Genomic DNA, 22,131 nt, shown 5'->3' with positions numbered 1-22,131 from the left:
GTTTGGAAGGAGCTCGCCGTTGACTGTCTTCTCTTCCAAGGCACACCTGCGAGGTGCCTAAGCTCAGTGTCTGCTTGCTCCCTTCCTGTGCACCCAGTTCAGTCCCATGGCCCCCTGACCCTGCTCAGAGGAGACTTACTTGTCCCCACTGAGTATCGGCTGTGGCTGATCCCACTCTTCTTAGACGCTTTCTTCTTTCTGGGATCTCTGACATCGTCAATTCCCCATTCATTCATTCATTCATTCACTCACACATTCATTCAACTTCAGTGTGTAGATTATCTGCTGTGCACCAGTGACTGGGCTAGGCCTTGAGCATGCCAGGGTCAACAAGATGGACAGTTCCTGTTCTAGATGGAGTTTGCATTCAGAGCTGTCTGGGTTCTTCAGAGAAATGGAGCCAATAGGATAAATAGACACCACCCCCACACCCCCACACACATATACAGACACACACAGAGTACTTCAAATCGTGTATGTAAAAATGGGATGATAATGCACACTTGCACGCACCTTTTTAAAAATATTTAAAAGATGTTATTTATTTGTTTGAGAGGCAAAGTTACAAACAGAGAGGTCTTCCACCCGCTGGTTCACTCTCCAAATTGCCGCAATGGCTGGAGGCGGGCTGATTCAAAGGCTGCATAGGAAGAGGAGCAGCCAGGACATGAACCAGCACTCATGAGGTGCTGGTGCCACAGGCAGAGGCTTAGCCTGCTTTGCCACAGTGTCGGCCCCTCCATAAACCTTCTTAAGATCCTCTCTGTGTTTATAATGTATCTAAAGACAAATATGCAGGCATATATGACCATGTACATACTTGTGCGATTTATGATGCAGAATTGGCTCCCATGGTTGTGGAGGCTGAGAACTGCTGAGACCTGCAGCTGCAGGCTGGAGGCCAGGAGAGCTGTTCCCGAGTCCAAACCGGAAGGCGGCAGAGAAGAGTGACGTCCAGGCTGGAGCGCAGTCAGAGGGCGAGAACAAACTCTCCCTATCCTAGCCCTTTGTTCTGTGGGGGCCTTTAGTGGAGTGCATGAGGCGTACCCCTTTTTGGAGGGCGAGCTGCTTTGCTCTGCACCCTGGCTGCAGGCTGTGATTCCAAAGGGAATCTCTTCCGGAAGCATCCTTCCAGACTCAGAATCATTGTTAACCAAGTGGCTGGGCACTCCAGGCCCCACAGAGTTTGTGCCCACAACCAGCCATCCTGAGTCCACTCCTTGTCAGTGTGGCACACAAACACTTCTCCTTAAAACACACTAAATAGCCAAATAGAGACCATGGGCAGTTTATAAATCCACCTAACATGATTTAGCCATCCTGTACACAACCAAAAATGCACCGGTCCCTTCCTTATCCTTGGGTCAGGTTCGCTCCTCACTTTGGTGTCCATACCTGAAGTGTTGTCCTGTGAAATCAACAGTACGTCTGCACTTCATGGTAAGAGAATAAGAGAGAGAAGTGAACAAGTATATTTACTCACTAGACTTGTACATGTGTGTGTCTCTGTGTATATCCATCTATCTATATATAGATAGATAGATATGTACATGTTTATATACAAAATAGGAAGAGGTGCAGATAACAACTACGGTCATCATTTCTGGAACCACTCTGTGGTCATAACGGGTGCTGATAACTTAACTCCTTCTGCTTCCCACTCCATAGTTCCTTTGCCTTCAGGAAGCATCTCAGCTGCTCATGGTTCTAACTGGCAGGGACCCAGACCTTAATTCCTAAAGGATCGGTGCCCTTAGCAGTTCTCCCTGGATGGGGCTCTCGTGGTTTTCTATGGACCTCAACCGCAGGGTGTGGTGATGCTAAGCGATGCCCTAGGGATCTCCTTTACTCTAGACATGTGTGTATTTATCTCCACCAGGGAGTAGCTGTCCCTCTGGTCATCAGGACCAGTCACCCTGACCACTCTTCTTTGCCTGTTGGTTGATTCAGAGGCAGAGGGAGTGCAGAGTGGCTGCATGGCAGCCTTAGCTTCCACTTCCAGGGAATCCTCCTCTAGGCCAGCATAACCCGAGGTTGTGGGACAGGAAACAAAAATGTTTGTTGGTAGATCACCAGAAGTAGCCAGGGTGAGTGGAACACTCCTATCCTTGACTTGACTCCTGGCTATGGGTGAAATAGCACCTTATATTGGGCACTATACAATCTTCTGGACCACCTTCTGCCAGCCCTGCACAATATCACCACCTGTTTGGCACAGTGACGGAGTCTTTAAAAGGCCGTTCCATTATTCTACCAAGCCCTCTGCTTCAGGTTGGCAGAGAGCATGGCAAGACCAGTGATTCCATGAGTATGGGCCCATCGCCTCATGGCTTAGGCTGTGAACTGTGTTCCTTGGTCAGAGCAGTGCACCATGATGATGGATGATGTGTTCAAGTCCATGGATGGCAGTGTTGGTAGAAGCATTGCATTCTGGGAATACAAATTCCTATCCAGAATAAGTGTCCATTTCATTAAGAGCTAAATGTTACCCCTTCCATGATGGAAGTGGGCATAGGTAATCAAAGTGCCCTGAGATAGCTGGCTGATCCTACTGACCAGTGGGGCCATGTTGGAGACCCCAACCCTGACATCAAATACTGTCTTGGTCTGCTTGGGTTGCTATAACCAAATACCATAGACGGGGTGTCTTAAATAGTATAATATCATCTTCTCACAGTTCTGGACGCTGGAAGTCAAGATCAGCGTGTCAGCAGAGTTGAGTCCTGGTGAGGCCTTGCTTGCTGCTTACAAGTAAGCCTTCTGGTAGTGTGCTCACACGGGAGAAAGAGAGCCAGAAAGATCTCTAGTGTCTCTTCTTTTTTATTTGTTAAGAAAGTTTATCTATTTATTTGAAAGGTAGAGTTACAGATAGAGAGAAGTCCTCCATCTGCAAGTTCACTCCCCAAATAGCCACCATGGCTGGAGCCGGGCGGATATGAAGCCAGGGGCCAGGAGCTGCTTCTGTGTTTCCCATGTGGGTTCAGGGACCCAAGCATGTGGGCCATCTTCCACTGCTTTTCCAGGCCATCAGCAAAGATGCTGAATCCAAAGTGGATCAGTTGGGACTTGGACCAGTGCCCATATGGGATGTCGGCACTGCAGGCGGAGGCTTAGCCCACTGTGCCACAGCGCCAGCTCCTGGTATCTCTTCCTGGAAAGAAACTAATCCCATCATGAGGGCTCCACCTTTTTTTTTTTTTTTTTTTTTTTACTTTTTTTTTTTAACTTTTATTTAATGAATATAAATTTCCAGTGTACAGCTTATGGATTACAATGGCTTCCCCCTCCCATAACTTCCCTCCCACCCGCAACCCTCCCCTCTCCCGCTCCCTCTCCCCTTCCATTTGCATCAAGATTCATTTTCAATTCTCTTTATATACAGAAGATCAATTTAGTATAAAGATTTTAACAGTTTGCACCCACATAGGAACATAAAGTGAAACATACTGTTTGAGTACTAGTTATAGCATTAAATCACAATGTACAGCACATTAAGGACAGAGATCCCACATGAGGAGCAAGTGCACAGTGGCTCCTGTTGTTGACCCAACAAATTGACACTCTAGTTTATGGTGCCAGTAACCATCCTAGGCTGTCGTCATGAGTTGCCAAGGCTATGGAAGCCTTCCAAGTTTACTGACTCTGATCATATTTAGACAAGGTCATAAAAGACAGAGTGAGGATAGTAACCAATGATCCTAAAAGTGGCATTTACCAGGTTTGAACAATTATACAGCATGAAGTGGGGAAGAGGACCATCAGTACACACAGGTTGGGAGTAGAGCCATTGGTGGTAGAGTAGAGGTTATAATTACAAAGGAATGAGGCCCAAGTGCACTAGACAGGGCCTAGAACAAAGGACAGAGTCATTATTAAGGAGCTAAGAAGGGTGCTGTCTAAGCTACAATTAAGTTTTCTGATTGAGAGGCAAATAGAACCTGATAGAAGGGGCTTGATAATAATCTGGTGGGCTTTAGGCCTTGTAAGTTAAGAGGCCCAGACCTATCTATCTCTTCCCATGGGGTATATCCTAAGGGAGGTGTGAACCTCCTAGGGGAAGGCACTCTGTTGACTTTCATGACTTGGCTGGCCTGGGAGGAGAGCTGGCCAGGTAAAGGCAGGGGGCATCTCTAACAAGAAATTTACAGTTATGCCTGCAATGTTGCTGACCCTACTTGACCATCCCCTCAGCTGCAGTGGTCACTTTGGAAGCTGGGCTGAGTGAAGGGCTTTTCAGCTTAGAGCCAATAAGATCTGTGGCTCTGACCTGGGCATCCTTCGACTCCAGGGCAGGTCCATTTCCAGTGATCCAACTCTTGGCAGAGCTGCCAGGGCTCTTCACAAGCTGACTTCTGCTGAAGCCCAGGCTTACCACATTGAAAGCCACTGCAGTGGACTGGCCTGCTGGGTCTCCTTGAGGGCAGATCACTGTACAGATCAGCCATTAATAGGCCTGCCACCCATTGCTTCTGATGCCTAGCTTTCTTTTCCTCCTGGTTTGTGTTAAAGCAGACCAGAGGATGCAAGTCAAGGGAGTGCCCATATCCCATCTCTAATCTTCGGTGACCTGAACTACAAGTCTATAGTCACAGGCATGTTCTGTAGTAGTTTTTCTAAGGTAGACAATGAGGGCTCCACCTTTATGATTTTTTTCTAACCCTAATTACACCACCGAGATCTGCCCTCTAAATGCCATCACATCAGAAGTTGGGGCTATGACATATACATTTGAGGGGCACAGAAATACTCAGTCCATAACTCAAGCCATACAGAAGGGGCAAGCATTAGGAGAAAAATCAAATAGAGGAACGAATGTGGTTCGACCAGGGGCAGCATTAGGAGGTCTGATCGGTGGACCCTCTGCAGAAGTGTTGCCCTGTTGCTCTCTCGTGCCAGCCCCTTAAATCTTGCCACAGTCTCCAGGGTTTCATGGCTTCCATTGTGGCTTCTTTCTCTTGACTTGGGCACGTTTTTGGGAATTGGCCAAGTCCCTGCTTTGCAGATAGTGGCCTCCAAAATGATCCCAAAAGATAGCAATGAGGGAGTGAAACCCAGTTCCAAATTCCATTTGGCAGTTATTTTATCCGAAGAGCCCAGGCAGAAAAGCAGAATTCAGGGCTAGGCCACTAGTTCAGACTCTGGGGCCACGTGCTGTGATATAGCAGGCGCCCCTTGGAGCTGTGCAACGTGGTGGCCCTAGAAATCAGATAGAAAATCAGAGCGGACACTGGGCAGCAGAGCCTGAGAGAGGCCCTGAAACACCTGCAGAAACTGAGTGACCAGAGTCTGTCCCTGCCCCTGTGGCCCCTCCTTCTCACGTCTACAGGTAAGGTCCACAGGTAAAGCCTCTTCATGATTAGCTCAAATATCTTTGGTTTGGGTGTAATTCATCTTGAACCTCTGCGGTTGGGAGCCGTGGTCTCCTGAGACCTTGCCATCCTCACGCCTCCCAGCTCTGCACTCAGTCTGTCCTGGAAACCCAGCCTGAGCAGCCCCCCAGGAACCCCTACCACTCAGGGGAGGGGGGGTCTCCGCAGTAGGCCCTAAGGCTGGTGTTTGGAAACTCCTGTTTTTCCTGGCTCCCTGAGTGTGAGAAACGAGCAGACCTGGTGCCCTGAGTATCCTGGGGCCTGGCTCCACCTTCTCAGCATGTCCAAGAGTCATTTCTGTCCTCTTCCCTGAGATAGGACCTGGGCTTCTCCTCCTAGGGGTGGCCGTGTGGCACCTGGAAGTAGTGATGTGTGGCTCGAAGCTGGACATAGCTGCCGCACGCAGCACACCACATAGTGCCGTGCTCAGGCCAGGCTGTAGTGGCCAATGGGCAGAACACCGAGGTGACAGGAGCAGGTAAGGGGTAGCCCACCCACTCTCTGTCCCCGCCCTCTTGCAGATATGTCAACATCTTGCGTCTCCCTCCCTAGGATTCCCAGAGGCTCCACCTGCTCCTTCCCTGGGTGGCCTCAGCATCCGTCAGAGGGGCTCAGTGGCACCAGCTGCTCAGCATGGAGAACGCATGGAGACAGACACCACTGTCTGTTCGTTGACATTTGGGCAGTGGTTGCTGTTTTTGTCTCTCTGGCACACGAGGCACAAAAATGCAGAATTCTGCATGGCACCAACCACAGACTAGCAGCAGCAGCATGTGAGGGTCTTCGTGGTCTCAGCTGTTCTGTGGATCCCCAGAGCTGGTGCAAGCCTTAAGGATGGTCTCAACTGACCGCAGCTCCCATTCCCAATGGCTGGTATCCGAGAGCCAGGACTGAGGGAGGCTGCTACAGTAGCAGCTCCTGGAACAGGACAGCCTTTCTTCCTCGAAATCCCTTCCCCGCTCCCACCCTCCTGAGCTGTGGTGCTGGAAGCTTCCGTCTCCCCCATGGAAGACCAACCTGGGTCAGGCTTTCCAGGCTCCTATGGAAGAAAACAACATCTGTGCTTGCTGCAAGGCTGAGCAGACTCCAGAATCTTCCCCCACCCTGTCCCTCGGGGAGATTGGTAATTAAGCAGTCATGGCAAACAAGTGGAGGATGAACAGCTGGTTATATCCATTTGTTCTCCTGTCAGTGGCTTGGGAACAGTTTCATGAATTACATGTAAAGTTGGGTTGCATCTTTCTTCCACTCACGCCACCCCCTTTACTTGAAATGACCCTCCTGTCCTATCACAGCGCTCCATGTCCTGTGGGTGACCAGCTAACAATGCATCCTTTGGATCAGCTCAGGCTGGTGATGTCAGAGATCGTGGGTACATTGCTATCCTTGCACTAACTGGGTTGCATTATAATTGTGTCTTCAACAATAAAAAAATAATTGCTGACTCCAACGGTGCACCTGGCACTATTCTCCATGTTGGGGTCAGATCCATGAGCCAAACGCATAAAAATCCCTGACCTTGTGGATCGGGTGTGCTTGATGGGGAAGGATGGACTTAGAAATGAGGGTGAATGAAGTATAGAGTACATTGCATGGTGATAAGTGTCCGGAGAAAGTGCAGCCCAGAACGGGGGTGGGAGTGGGGAGAAGGGCTGCCGCTTTAAATGAGTGACCATCAAAGAACTCGATATTAAGGATATGTGAACACAGGCCAGAACAAAAGCAGACATTCATGGGGATATTATCTATTTAAATATTAATTTTCCCACAAATATTCCTAGCGACGACATAACCAGCCATCTACACATGGGAGAAGAGATGAGGGAGCTGGAGATGGGGGAAGAGCAGGTACAAAGGCCCAGAGGCGGAAACTTGCCAGGATGTTTGAGGAACAGCAAGGGACCATTGTGGCGAGAGCAACTGAGCAGGGGAGACTTGTCGGTGACCAGGAGAGAGGTGGTGGAGCGGGTGGCAGGGGCAGAGGACGGTCCAGGGACTTCCAGCCTTTGTAACGACTTTGGCTTTTATTATATTCCTGTGCGATGCGTGGGAGGAGTCTGAGGAGTCTGAGCTGGTCACAAACCGATCGCACCGGCTGCTGTGCCGAGGGTGGTCTGTGAGTGGACGCGGGAGCGAGGAGGGAGACCGGTTGGGAGATTGTTACTGGAATCATCAAGGCAGGAGCTAGAGGCAGCCTGGTGCGGGGGAGAGGGGTAGGCATGAGGGTGATGAGAAGTTTCTGGGCTTTGGGATAAATCCATGTAAATGCCTCCTTTTGAGGATGAATCCTTGCGGCTAAATCCATGTCTTGTGAATTTCTATCCTCAGAACAAAGTGCAGTGTGTGACATTTAAGCCGGCGCACAATTAATATTTGTTGCATGAATGATTGGTGAGAGAAACTGGCTAAATGTTTCCCATGGGAGAAAACCAGCCTCTGGTCTCTGTTTTGAACCTATCAGAGCATAGAGCGAGTCATGGGAAGCATCCACCTGATTTCCCAAGCTGATGTCCTAAGTGGGGCTGTACCGAGACGTGCTGAACCAAGGGGTGGTAGGGAGCGTGCCGGCTTCTCCTGGCTAGTCTGTTCATCTTGCTGCAGGACTTCTCAGAGCCATTTGCGTGCTGCTGCATAGATTCCTGGTTTCTTAATTTAAGGTGCCATGAATGTCTCAATCATTTTCCTGTGGTGCTGAGTGGGTTTAAAAGAATGCCTTTCAGCTCCCTTAATTAAGTAGCTGGGTCCAAATAACTCAATCAAAAGGTATATCCTGACAATGCCATAGCTGTTTGGGAAAAGAAATCACAAATTTAAATTTTTCTAAAGATTTATTTATTTATTCGAAAGGCAGAGTTACAGAGAGGCAGAGAGAGATCTTCTACTCACTGGTTCACTCCCCAAATGGCCACAACAGCCAGAGCTGAGCTGATCTGAAGCCAGGAGCCAGGAGCTTCTTTAGGGTCTCCCACGTGGGTGCAGAGGACCAAGGACTTGGGCCATCTTCTGCTGCTTTCCCAGGCTCATTAGCAGGGAGCTGGATCAGAAGTGGAAGACATATGGGATGCCAGTGCTGTAGGTGGAAGCTTTACCTGCTAGGCCACAGCACCAATTCCCACAAATCCAATTCTAAAGAAAAAAATATTTATGCTTCATCCTTAAATAGCCACAATTACTTACTCTTGCTGTGTGTGTACTTACTGGGCACTCTGCAGATTCTCAAAGCCTGGAATCAGATTGGACACTGGCACGCTCACATCCTGTTCCACACTGGTTTTCATATGCACCTGCTGCTTATCACACCAACCACCAACGCCCCAGCTTTGCAAAGATACAGTGTCATTGAATGCAATGTTGCCTTAGGTTGAGCTACTAGTTTCTGTGTCCAGCGGATAGTGTCATTGTGTCCCTTGATCACTTAGATAAGTCCACAGTGTCCGTCTGAGTCCAGTGATGCACCCTGGGACATCTTAGCGCACAGTTTGGGAGTTTTGTTTGTAGCATTTCCCAAAAGCATGTGTCCATTTTCCCCGGCCAGGCTGCTTACATCCGTCAGATGGTGTTTGGTGCTACACGGTCTGGGGGCTGGGGGGCAGAGCGTGTGGAGGGGACGCCCAGGACTCTGTGCTGCTGCACAGTGAGAAGCTGCAGCTCTGTGGGAAGTGCCCCCAGGCTTTGGCAGAGTGGGTGTGCTTAGAGGATTTGCATTCTGCACCTACAGTGCTGCTCCCCTATTTTTAGACCACAACGGGGGGTGCTCCTATGTTAACCAAGGATACATCCTAGGAGGTGGGGTAGAGATTTGGGAGGCAGGCCTTGGCCCCATCCCACCACAGTTATGGACAGGTCCCCTGGCCTCCAGCCATCGATGTATGCCTGCAGCTGAAAGCAGGGGTTAGCGGAGCCTGCGGGTGTCTTCTGGACACATTGGGATGGAAGTTGGATGTAACTGGATATCTGCTGGGGTCTGGATGATGCCAGATGACCTCCGAAATGGAGGCTTCTTTATTGCAAGACCCCCAGCTCTGGGGGCAGGACAAGGGTCCTCTCTTCATTCTTTCAGTCGCTCTGGTTTCCAAGGTTTCCAAGACTGAGGGTGTCCATGGTCTCTTGGCCGACTCAGCAGCAGCCTGAGCCTGAGACGTGCCTTCTCCGAGTGTGCCATTTCCCTGAGAGGGTTCCTCAGAATCCCAGCGCCCAGGATGCTCTCACAATAAAAGGATCTATGAAACATATGTGGTTACTCCACAAAGTCTGTGCAAAGTAGAATGAATAGGTAGCTTTATTTTGGTGCAAAAATTTTTTGAAATCCATGCATAGTTTTTTTTTTCATCATTTACCTTATCCGTGAGTTTTTGGTGGTAACCCTATGTACCAAAAGGCAGAGAAAGCCCAATTTTTCCAAGTTCCCCAGTTTTAGAAGCTCATGATGAAATACAGATGAGACTCACAAGAGAGGGCATGTGTCTCGAGGGTGTGTGTGTGTGTGTGTGTTTGTGTATTGTGTGTGATTATGACTAATGTCCATCAATTACTTGCAAATTACTAGGTGATGCCTATAATGATAGCTCTGTTTTTAGCTTAATGGTTTATGTACCTAACTAGTGGCTGCTGCCTGGAGGAAGGTTGCTGGCAAATCAGAACACTATTTGCCTAGCCTGTCAGTGTGACGAATGTTGCCTACCGTTACTCTTTTCTTTCTTTCCAAGGTCAATTGACGTGGCTTTTTTTTTTTATATCCCTGCTTGATGTGCTAAGAGCCATAAATGACAACCATTCAATAAAAGCCCCATTAACTCTATTACTGTTTATTCCAGGATTATGTTATATTAGCGGGGTTCTTTAAGATTGTGAAGAAGTGAGGCCGGCGCCGTGGCTTAACAGGCTAATCCTCCGCCTTGTGGCGCCGGCACACCGGGTTCTAGTCCCGGTTGGGGTGCCGGATTCTATCCCGGTTGCCCCTCTTCCAGGCCAGCTCTCTGCTATGGCCCGGGAAGGCAGTGGAGGATGGCCCAAGTCCTTGGGCCCTGCACCCGCATGGGAGACCAGGAGAAGCACCTGGCTCCTACCATCAGATCAGCAAGATGCGCCGGCCGCAGCGGCCATTGGAGGGTGAACCAACAGCAAAAAGGAAGACCTTTCTCTCTGTCTCTCTCTCTCACTATCCACTCTGCCTGTCAAAAAAAAAAAAAAAAAAAAAAAAGATTGTGAAGAAGTGACATTCGTGGCTCACCCTCAGAAATGCGGCCTTATCACCAGGATCTGCAGGCCTTGGGGCAGTACTAGAACCATCAGTTTGGGTTCTGGGACTTCTGGGATATGGAGCATGGACAACCCCGCGGCCAAGGAAGCAACAGCCCATACTCCAGGGCCTGCCTTCCCCGGGGCCTTTTGTTTCCCAGAGAGGGGTCCACGCTGTCCCAGCCCCAGGACACACTGAGAATAAGAGGGGCCATGGCCATGTGGGTTTGAGAGCTAGCTGCTCTGTAGAATCCACTCCTGTCCTGGAGGTTCACGTTGACTTAGCACCCTGTAACTCCTCTCAAGCACTTATTATTCTGTTTGTTGGTTTCCTGAAAAAATTCTTACCTGTGTTTGGCCCAGCACATCCAATTCTTCTCCTCCTTCTCCTCTTCCCCCTCTTCCTTCTCCTCCTCCTCCTCACCCCTTCTTCCCCCTTCTTCCTTCTTCTTCTTTTACATTTATTTATTTGAAAGGCAGAGTTGGGGAAAGAGAGAGATCTTCCCTTCGCTGGTTCACTCCCCAGATGGCTGCAATGGTTGGGGCTGGGCTGAAGCCAGGAGCCAGGATCTTCCTCCAGGTCTCCCATATGGGTACAGGGGCCCAAACACTTGGGTCATCTTCCACTGCTTTTCGCAGGCCATTAGCAGAGAACTGGACTGGAAGTAGATCTGCTGGGGCTTGAACTGGAGCCCATGTGGGATGCTGGTATTACAGGTGGCAGCCTTCCCTGCTATGCCACAACGCCCCTCTACCCCCATTTTGTTTAATCAGTTAACATTCTAGAGCATATTTTGGAGGGTCACCCTCTAAGGTTCTACCTTCCCAAGACTTCACACAGGGGAGCAGGTGCTGTTCTAACTGCAACCTGAGCAGGTCCCACTGTAGGACAACCTCACCTTCCACTTGAGACTCACTGCCCTCTCTCCCTGCACAGCCTGTCCTCTGCCCCCTTTTACGGACACCCCCTTTCAAAGGCCAGCTTTCTGCTGGAGTGATTGGAGTCTGTTCTCCCTGTATCTCACCCCATGTCAAGAGCTTGTAGGGGAGTTGCCTGGATGTCTCTCCTTCCTGTTGTCTGCACAGCCAGCACCAGGGTCACTGGTGTGGCTGCCCTGGAAATGCCAATAGCCTGCCATGTAGCCATCCATCCATTTACTCGTTCCTCCAGAAATAAGCAGGCATGGTGAGCATCTCTGTTGTTCTCTTGGTGCTCTCAGTCTGGTCATGGAGCTGTTCATGAGGTAGTCACCAAACAGCAAAACCCTTGACCCCAGTAAGCATCTGGATGTGAAAAATGCTAGAGAAGAAACAGGGTGTCAGTCAGGATGGGTCAGGCTGTGCTGTGTGTAGGAATCATGCATTTATTTTCTGTATTTTCTGATGCTTTGACATCTTGAGACTTTGCTGACCTGAGATAGCAATCAACCCATCCAGGTGTGTGCCCAGCCAATCCAGAGCCCACATAGTTTCTGTGCTGGGTGATCATGTGTTCTTCTACCAATCCCTGTAGAGCCAGGTGCCAGATAGCTACGGGCAGGCTCTGCACCCTGGAGTCCTCTGACATCATCTGAACTTAGCCATTCTGTAACAAAGCTCCAACCCCTGCCTCTTCCATTTCTTCCCTGGAAAAACATAACAAAGGCTTTTCCCACCCTCACTCCTTCTGCCCCCCACCCACCCTGCTGCTTCCCCGTGTGGCCTTGTCTGCTGTGATGTGCTCCTCCTCTTGGGAACTGTGAGTGATGAGCTTTCTTTTCAGTGGCCAGCATCTCCTGCATGTTCAGAGAGGGTTTGCAGGGGCTCTCGGCCTAGGGAAGTCCCTCAGGGACCCTCCCTGGTAGAGGCCCAGGGTCATTGCGTTATGGGGAAGGGAAGGACTTGGAATTCAGCACAACAGGTGCACACCTGGTTCCCTCCCTGGAACAGCATGCTTTAGTCCTGCCCACACCTCCCCAGCCAGAGCAGGTGTCATGGCCAGGCCTGACCTCAGCAGGGGTAGGGAGGTGCCACTGTACCCTGTATCCAGAAGGAAGACTGGACATCAGAGAACAGTGCCTGAGGCTTCCATGAGGACCTGTGAGACTGTAGGATACACTGGTCTGGGAGGTCAGGAATACATCTTTCCAGAAATAGCAGGAGACATTTGCAGCGAGGTCTGGGTGCAGGGAAGGAGTTAATAGATAACTCCTGAGAGTTATGGAGGAGAAGTGAGAACGTATTGTGAAGTGGAAACAGCATGTGCCAAGATCCTGAGGGTGGGGCATGGAAAATTGGAGGAACTGAAGCCAGCAGTGCACCAAGGACAGGGGCAGGGAGAGAGGAGGGGAAGAGTTTTTATCACTGACAATATTTGGAGTGTGCATTCATTGTGATAGTAACAACCTTTTTTTAAAAATAATGTTTATCAGGGCGGCATTGTAGCCGGTTAAGCCACTGCTGTGACACCAGCATCCTATAATGGGCACCTGTTTGAGTCCCGGCTGCTCCACTTCCTATCCAGCTCCTTGCTAATGGCCTGGGAAAAGCAGCAGAAGATGGCCCAAGTGCTTGGTCCCTGATACCTGTGTTAGAGACCGGAAGAAGCTCCTTGTTCCTGGCTTTGGCCTGGCCAGGCACTGGCTGTTGCAGCCATCTGGGGAGTGAACCAATGGATGGAAAATTCTCTCTCTGTCTTTCCCTCTCTCTATGAATCTTTCAAAAATAAGTAAGTCTTGCCGGCGCCGCGGCTCAATAGGCCATTCCTCCACCTGCGGCACCGGCACCCCGTGTTCTAGTCCCAGTCGGGGCACCGGATTCTGTCCCGGTTGCTCCGCTTCCAGTCCAGCTCTCTGCTGTGGCCCAGGAATGCAGTGGAGGATGGCCCAAGTCCTTGGGCCCTGCACCCACATGGGAGACCAGGAGAAGCACCTGGCTCCTGGCTTCGGATCAGCACGGTGCGCTGGCCGCAGCGCACCAGCTGCAGCGGCCATTGGGGAGTGAACCAATGGAGAAAGGAAGACCTTTCTCTCTCTCTCTCACTGTCCACTCTGCCTGCCAAAAATAAATAAATAAATAAATAAATAAATAAATCTTTGAAAAATTATGTTTATTTATTTGAGAGAGAGAGAGTAATCTCCCATCTGCTGATTCTCTTCTCAAATGCCCACAACAGAACCGCTGGTCCAGAACTTAATCCCATGTGGGTGGCAGGGACCCAGGTATTTATGTCATCACCTGCTGCCTTCCAGGATGTTCATGAGCGGGAAGTAGCTGGGTCTATAACCCAGACACTTCAACATGGATGTGGACATTCCAAGTGGTGGCTTAACTGCTGTGCCATGTACACACCCCAGGAAGAAGACTTTGAAAATCAGTTGTATTGTCTTCAAAACTGCAGCAGGAAATGTCCCCCATTATTGCCTGCACTCTGGGCTGAACTCTCTCCCTGCCTGTGGGATGCTCCTGACCAAAGGAGACTTGGAGGGGCCGGAGCCAGGCAGGAGACAGACCAGAGCATCCATCAGGACTGAGTCACGCAGGCTTTGTGGGCCTTGTTAGAGATTCTGGCCTTGATCCTGACAACAATGGGAGGCTGTTGCTGGGTTCTGAACTGAGAGTGAGGGCTTGGGGCCCTGGGCATCCCCAGTTTTCAACACTCTGTGTCACTCCAAGCAGGAAGGCAGAGGCAGAGCGGGGCGGGGGGTGGGTGTTTTCCTGCACATGGATGGCCACACTGCGTGATTGCAAGATGCACTTCTCAGGCACACGTTTGGAGGCAACAGGGGAGACAGCCAGGGGCAGTGCAGCCTCTTGCCTTCCTTGCCATGGCTTCACCCTGCTTCTCTTCTAAGTATGCATTGTGCTATCAAAAGGCAGGGCGCCCCTCCCATGGTGGCATCCAGAGTTGTCAGATAAAAGATGGGCACGTCTTGAGTTTCATCTGCTAATCTGACAAGCAGCGTGGTCATCCCTGCAGGCTGCAGCTTCACCAGCCAAAGTCAACCTCAGAGAGCAGGAGTGGGTGGGGAGAGTGGGAAGGATGGTCCGGTCCGAGGATCCAGATGGGGAGATTCCGGCTTTCACACACACCCGCCCCCTGGCGCTAGTGCCTGTCTCCTCCGTGCCAGAATTTACCTACCGAGCCCAGGAAACAGCAGAGCAGCGGTAAATATCAGATTGGAGAAAATGCCTCAGCAGCTGCAATCCCATATATTGCGAGTGATAAAACTGTAATTGTTTGTTGACAGTGTATATTAGCTATTCACAGCTAATAGAAACTAGGATCTAGGAATCCTTAATGGCAGTGCAAAAAATATCGTGGAGCTAACTTGTGGAATCAAAGCAACAATTCCTACTTGGTGGGAGAAATGCTGTTCCCAGAGCCAACTTCATGGGAGATTCTTTGAGATTCTTCCGTGATGCCATACGTTGCTGAAGGAAAAGGCTCTCCCCAGATGAGGATCTTGGAAGTGCACTCAGGAGCACGGTTCTGGTGGGCATGGAGTGAGACACATTTCACCTGCTCTGTGCTGGGTCCCCTGTGCCCTTCATCCAGTTTCCCCCTGTGGCTACATCTTCTGTGACCCTAGCACCATGTGACAACCAGGAAGTTGATGTCACTGCCATGTATGTGTATCCTTATATGTCATTTTGTTACCTGTGCAGGTTCAGGTAGCTGTCACTTCAGTCTGCAGGTAGGACTGTTGCCTCCCTACAAGACCTCCTTGGGCTACCCCTGTGTAGCCACTTCTACTTCCCTGCCTCTTACCACCCCAACCCCTGGCCAGCACAAATCTACTTTCAATCTCTTTACTTTTTTTTTTAAACTTATTTTTGATTCACATCCATATGTGTTTTAAAATATTTGATAGGCAGAGATAGAGAGAACACAAACACCCCTATTGAATGGTTCACTTCCCAATTGCCCACAATGGCTAGCACTGGGCAGGGGCTGAAGCCAGGAGTTTTGAATGGTATCCAAGTCTCCCACATGGGTGACAGGAACCGAATTATTTGAAGCATCACCACTGCTTCCTAGGGTCTGCATCAGCAGGAAGAGGAAGTCAGGAGCTGGGTATCCAACCAGATATTCTGGTGGTGGATGTAGGTGCCTCACCAGCGTCTTAACCACTAGCCCAGTGGCCTGCCTCTGTCTCTTTAATTTTGTCATTTCAAAAATGTTGTATAGATGGACTCACACAGCTTGTGATCAGCTCCTCACCACCCCCCAACACCCCTCTGCATGTTGGCCTTGATGTCCAACCCATATCCTTTGATCAGTTGTCCATCCCTTCTTATTGCTGAGTGGAGTCCCTCGTGTGGGTACACCACGGTTTGTTGAATCAGTCACCTCTTGTGGTTGTTTCCAGTTGGGGACTATTATGAATAGAGCTGCCATGAACAATCACACACAGGTTTTTGTGCAGATGTAAATTTTCTTTTCTCTGGGATGAATGTACAGGGGGCAGTTGCTAAGTTTTATCCTTTGCATGTGTGTGTGTCTGTGTGTGATGTGTGTAAGAAGCTACCAAACTGTCTCCAGAGGGACTGGATTTTTTTTTTAACTCCTACCAGCAGTGTATGAGAGACCCAGTTGTTCTGCATTGTCACCAGCATGTGATATTGTCACTTTTATTTTAGCTGTGCTCCTGGGGTGGGGGGTGCTAGTCTCTCACTTAAACTGTGCACGCCTGATGGCAGTGATTTTGAACATCTTTTCTTGTGCACGTTTGCCACACATCTGTTCTCCTCTTTGGTAAGATGCTTCTTCATGTACTTTGCTGGTTTTCTAATGGGGTGGTTGGGTTGTTCTTCACCTTAAGGGAAGAGTACTCAGCCTTTCACCCTGAAGTGTGGTGCCGGCTGTAGGTTTCTCTAGATGTTCTCTATCAAATTGAGAAAGCCGCCCTTCGTTCTGAGTTTCCTGAAAGTCTTCGGTTATGACTAAGTGTTAAATTTCATCAAGTACTCTTTCTGCATCAGTTATTCTGGCCATGCAATTTTTCTACTTTTAGCCTCTTCATATGGTGGATTACATTGATTGGTTTTCAAATATTGAACCAGTTTTGCATCTTCAGAATCAACCCCCACTCAATCAGAGGGTACAATTACCTTTGTAGATTGCAGAATTATCTTTGCCAATATAGTATTAAGGATTTTTGTGTTTCAGGTGGGATGTTGGTCTTTAGTTTTCTTTATTTGTCTTATCTCTGGTTTCAGTATCAGTGTATACCTGGCCTCCTATGAGCTTGGAAGTGTTCTTTCCTTGTCTCTTTTCTGGATGAGGTTGTGTAGTGTTGATGTCAATTTTGGTTTATACATTTGATAGAATTCTATAGTGAAACCATCTGAGCCTGGATATTTCTTACTGGGAAGCTTTTAAATTACAAATTCAATTTCCATTATAGGCATAAGACTATACATATAATCTATTTCATATGGGAATGTTAGGATAGTTTGTGCTTTGTAAGACTCTGGTCCATCTCATTGGATTTAATGTATATGTCTAACCTGTAGCATTTTCCTGTTATGCTGTTGATGACTATAGGCTCTGTTTTCCTTAACTCGGGCCAACTCACAGTGTTTGCCAATCTATAGGTGAGGGATGAATCTTGCAGGTTAGTTTTCATATTTTGGTGTCAGCTAAATGGAGCACCTTTCTGTTTGTGTTCACTCATGCCTTTTCCCTTCTCCTGTTTGGCTGTTTATTTTTGTTATTGATTTGTCAGGGCTTGTTCTGGTTATAAATACTAACCCTCTTCCTGTCATATATGTTATAAATAATCTGGGTCTCATTTTTCTCTTTATCTTTTTTTACTGATTCTTTTGTCACACTTGCATGCTTTTAATTTTCATGTAGTTAAATCAATCAATATTTCCGTTAGGCCTCTGGGGCTTCATGTTGCATTCATCAGTACTGAATCAGGTTCACCAAATAGAAACCCACATCAGACTAGCTTGGGAAGAACTAAAAGAAAGGAAAGAAAGAATATTGGCTATGGCACTGGGCGTTGCAGAGATGGGTCTGTTTGCATGGCCTGATCAGCAATCTCAGAAATAACATCAGAGCTTTGCCTCTCTTCTCTTTCACTGCTGAGCTTTCAAAAAATGTCTATGTGGTGTTAAGGCCCCAAATAACAGACTTTCAGCGTGTGCTTATCTCATGGAAAGACTCAGAAATGACCTTGCTCAGGTGGTGTGCCCTCTTCCCTCTTCTCCATACCTTGAACATGCTGTCAGAAGGAGGCACAGTGTGCACAATTGGCCGTTTGAGCCACTGCAGTGGGAAGTGGGCTGCCTTTCAGAACCCATGCTGTGGACAGCTCCCTTGAAGCATGAGAGGCAGGTGGAAGCCAAAGCAGTCCTGTCCACATGTCACACTTGGGAAGGCCGAGCCCATGCCCAGCAGAGGGTTGTCTTTTTAAAGTCAGTGTTCTTGTAATTTGTATGGATTTGTGATTTTACATATAGGTTTTTGATGAGAGAGAGAGAGAGAGAATCAATAGATATGGGGAGAGGTAGGGATTCTTTTGCTGGATGTTTTTATATTTGAGGACAAATTGACCTTGAAAATTATTTGCTTAGATTCATCATACTTTGATCATCTTTTCTTCTTTCTGAGCTGAATTTGAGTCACTGTGAATCCTACAAAGTTAGGATGGTGGTGAGGATAAGTCCACAGGGCTAAAAAAAATCAGTATTAACACCTATCAGATATTTTAGATATTCACTTTAACTTGTCTGAGCCCAATATCCACTCTCCTCAGGGACATTCTGGGCATCAAGATGTCATATAGCAGTGGGAGGTAGACAGTGGGTTCTAGAAGCACCACACTCAGTCAAAAACATCTAAAAATCGTAGTAAATGTAAACCTTGGATTCTCTTCCAGGGCCTTGGGATAAAGGACAAAGTTGAGCAGGAGGCTGGCTGCTTCCCTGCCACTTGTGTGTGCACAGGAATCCCTCAGGGGCCACCCTATATGGAGCCCAGTGGTGGGCAAGTCTTCACTAAATGTGTCCCTGAGTGCCCAGTGTTGTCTTTTGTTAAATATTTTATTTATTTATTTATTTATTTGAGAGGTAGAGTTACAGACAGAGAGAGGGAGAGACAGAGACAGAGAGAGAGGGGGAGAGAGAGAGAGAGAGAGTGAGACCTTCCATCTGTTGGTTCGCTTCCCAGATGGCCACAACGGCTAGAGCTGGGCTGATCCAAAGCCAGGGGCTTCTTCACCCACGTGGGTGCAGGGGCTCAAGCACTTGAGCCGTCTTCTTTCCCAGGTCATAACAGAGAGCTAGGACACGAACCAGTGCCCATATGGAATACCAGCGCCGCAGGCTGAGGCTGTCTCTCCTGTGCCACAGCACTGGCCTCCAGTGTTGTCTTTTTAACCTTAGAAGACTCTTACAAATGACTCTGCTGGGGCAAGCATCGAGCCTAGCAGTTAAGATGCCATCATTGCACATCATTACCTAGGCTTGGTGCTGGGCTCCTGGCTCCAGCTTCCTGGAATGCAGACCCTAGGAGGCAGTGGTGATAGCTCAGGTAGTTGAGTTCCTACCACCCTTTGTAGAGTCCTGGATAGTGTTCCTGGCTCCCTTTTTCTGCCCTGGCCCAGCCCCAGCCGTTGTAGGCATTTGGAAAGTAAATCAGTGGTTTAGAGCTGTCTCTCTGGCTCTCAAATAAACACTTTTTTAAATGACTGTCTTGTGCAAAAAACTTATTACCATAAGTTCAGCAGTTCCTTTAGATTCACCCATTTCTTTTTCCTCACTTGAATTCCAGAAAGAAAATTTAAGCATTTTAATTTTAAAAGCACGCACAGCGTGATCCCATTTGTATGAAATTATTTGGTTGAATATGATCCCACCTATTGATCTGTTCATTTTGGTGCGTGTCAGCTGTCAGGAGTGAGTGTTTCTGGATTGTATTGGGGTTTTGTTTTTTGCATTCTTCTTTTTCAACTAATAAGCACTTATTTCTATAAAAAGCGGCAGACGTCCCTTTTAAAGAATAGAGTCTGTGATAAGAAGCACTCACACATTGTTACTTAGATTTGGAATTTTTTCTCAATATGTGAATAAATATTGTCTGATAGCAATTATTACCTGGCAATTTCTGGTGAATTCTACCCAGAGCCTTCAGAGAACCTTGGCCAGAGAGGAAAGAGATAAGAAGAAAAAAAAACAGAAGAGGGAACAAAGGATGAAAGGCAAAGGTGCAGGCTGGCCTCTGGGTCGGGCATCGGGCCATGGCTTTGGGGCAGTCAACCCTCATATTTCTGGGGCAGAAGACTGCTGATTTTCATCCTCTCTGTCGTTTGTCTTTGAACGTCTTCCAAATGTCCTTCCTATGCCTTTAGTTATGCTGTCTTCCTGTTTCTCTCTAGCTTTGATCAGTACTGTGTATCCAACAGGTGCTCAATAAATGCCTCAAGGATGTATAGATTCCCAGGAGGGTCCTCTCCCTAATTGCATCTCTTTGTCTTTCAGGCTCACCGGCTTCCAGCTGCCTGCCACCATCGTTAGTGCGGCCACCACCCTCACCCTGCGCCTCATCAGTGACTATGCAGTCAGTGCCCAGGGCTTCCACGCCAGCTATGAAGGTAGGTGCTCCCGCCCACCCCCAGAGCCTGGGATGTGAGGACTGCGTGCTCTCAGCTCTGCAGGGCAGGTTTCTCCAGCCTCAGAGCTTGCACCTGTCTTGGTAACCTAACTCAGTTACCTGCACGGTTCCTTCCACCTGCTCAGGAAGATGAACATTGAAACCAGAGCTTAACTGCAGTAGTTCATCCTTAGGGCCTGGCGATGGTACTTCTCCACCTTTAACTGGATTTTGTTGTGTTTTTATTTTGTGAATTCTGTTTCCTATGGAGCTTAATTGCATAAGGTACCTCATGTTGTTTTTGAAAGTAAGAGTGATATAAGCTCTCGGAGAAATAAACAGCTAAAAACTCCATACAGGGACTACAAAGAGTTAGTTTATATCATTCAGAAAAGAACAATCGGCGTTTGCTTAATAGCAGGGATCAGGGTTTTCTGGTTTGAGCTGTGCAGGTAATTTCACTTCTCTTAGTCTGTTTAAGTATGGAGTTAGAATTCAAATTAACACTAATGTCTTAAGATTATACACTATTATTATTAACTTTATTATGTTAGTTCAGAAGGTGGTACTTCTAGATCTCTGTCATTTCCCTAGGAAATTTACATCTCATTAATAGGTAATTATGCTGTTCTTGGCTAAGACCCGCACTGCTATTTTGTGTTGAGATCATTAATAGGCACGTTTTAAGACTGTTAATGATAATTAATAACATCCCAGTAAAGCAGTTATTTGAAAGCTTTCTTTCCCTTGCCTTTGTTTGAGAACTTGAAGACTAAATGATGCTTTCTTGAATGAACTTATAGCAATTTAGAAATAGATAACCATCTTCGTCCTGGCTGGGAGTCTACCATGTAAAGAGGATCATTCTACCTCCTTGGTAGAATGGGCAGGCAGTTGGAGACTTGAACCTGAGCAATTGAGTGCTCCTTCAAAATCTCAGTTGTTAAAGATTGCTGAGAAGGCCCCCAAGAAAGTTGTGCATGCCTTTAACTGAGGGCTTCTGACAACTCCACTTTACTTTAACTGAGGGCTCCTGATGTAAACCTACTTCACTTTAACTGAGGGCTCCTGACATGGCTCCACTTCACTTTAACTGAGGGCTCCTGATGTAAACCTACTTCACTTTAACTGAGGGCTCCTGACATGGCTCCACTTCACTTTAACTGAGGGCTCCTGACAAAAGCCCAGCTGTCTTTAAAGTAAGGACTGCTGAGATGGCCTGGCTTCTTTTTTTAAAAAAGAAAGATCAGCTCCTCCCAATATCCAGTCTCTGGTCTTAAGTCATCCTGCTTCTGCCTTCACTCTGGCCCTGAATCCAAACTCATTCTCTTCAAGTTTTAGCTACAAGCTCCTCAGTAAGAGGCCTCTTCGGAAGCATCTGAAAGTCTCCATGGCCATTAGCTCCTTCTACAGTGTATTTCTCTTGGGGAGAGTCTCTGTGTTTGGGGGTGGGGGATCTGAGCCAGGGACTGTACTCCAGGAAGTACCCCCTGGAGATTCTAGAAGTGACTGGCATGTAGGGGGCCCAGCTGTGTGTGCTGGGTCTTCCTGGTGTCCTCATTCAACCACCCTCATGAATCTTTCTTTGTCTGAGGCCTGAGGTTTCAGGAGACTTGAGGAGAAAAGTGTCCTGTGGCTCCCTGGCCACACCTTGCTGTCTGTAGGACAAGGTCAAGTACTTCTCCATCAGTCTCAGCAGATCTGAGGGTCCATGGAGCCTTTGGAAACCGAGATCCTCGCCCAGAATTCAAGGGCAAAGTCTGTAGTGGGGCATCCGGAGGTCTCTGAACCTCTGCGTTGCAGACAGAATTCTGAGTGTGTGTGCATTCCTAGGGGACTCAGCAGAGGTTGGCCAGCCAAGGCTCGCTGACCAGATTGTCTAGCTGGCTGGGGGGTTGTGCTGCAGCAGTATTCACCATAGCCTGGTTGTGGGCTCAGTCT

The 22,131-nt window shown here is 48.2% G+C and overlaps 1 protein-coding gene across 1 annotated transcript in view; it reads left to right on the top strand.

The window, feature by feature from the left end:
* The window catches only part of CSMD2 (CUB and Sushi multiple domains 2), a 615,632-nt gene that overhangs the window by 93,067 nt on the left and 500,434 nt on the right, over positions 1-22,131 (top strand). The window contains exon 3 of the mRNA XM_062193240.1: positions 20,079-20,191. Within this exon, the coding sequence (XP_062049224.1) occupies positions 20,079-20,191 (113 nt within the window). The remainder of the gene's footprint in view (positions 1-20,078; positions 20,192-22,131) is intronic.

The sequence above is a fragment of the Lepus europaeus genome, chromosome 5 (assembly GCF_033115175.1).
Source record: "Lepus europaeus isolate LE1 chromosome 5, mLepTim1.pri, whole genome shotgun sequence".
Classification (NCBI taxonomy): Eukaryota; Metazoa; Chordata; class Mammalia; order Lagomorpha; family Leporidae; genus Lepus; species Lepus europaeus.
The sequence above is the reverse complement of the archived record's forward strand: the minus strand, read 5'-3'. Positions and strand labels throughout refer to the sequence as shown.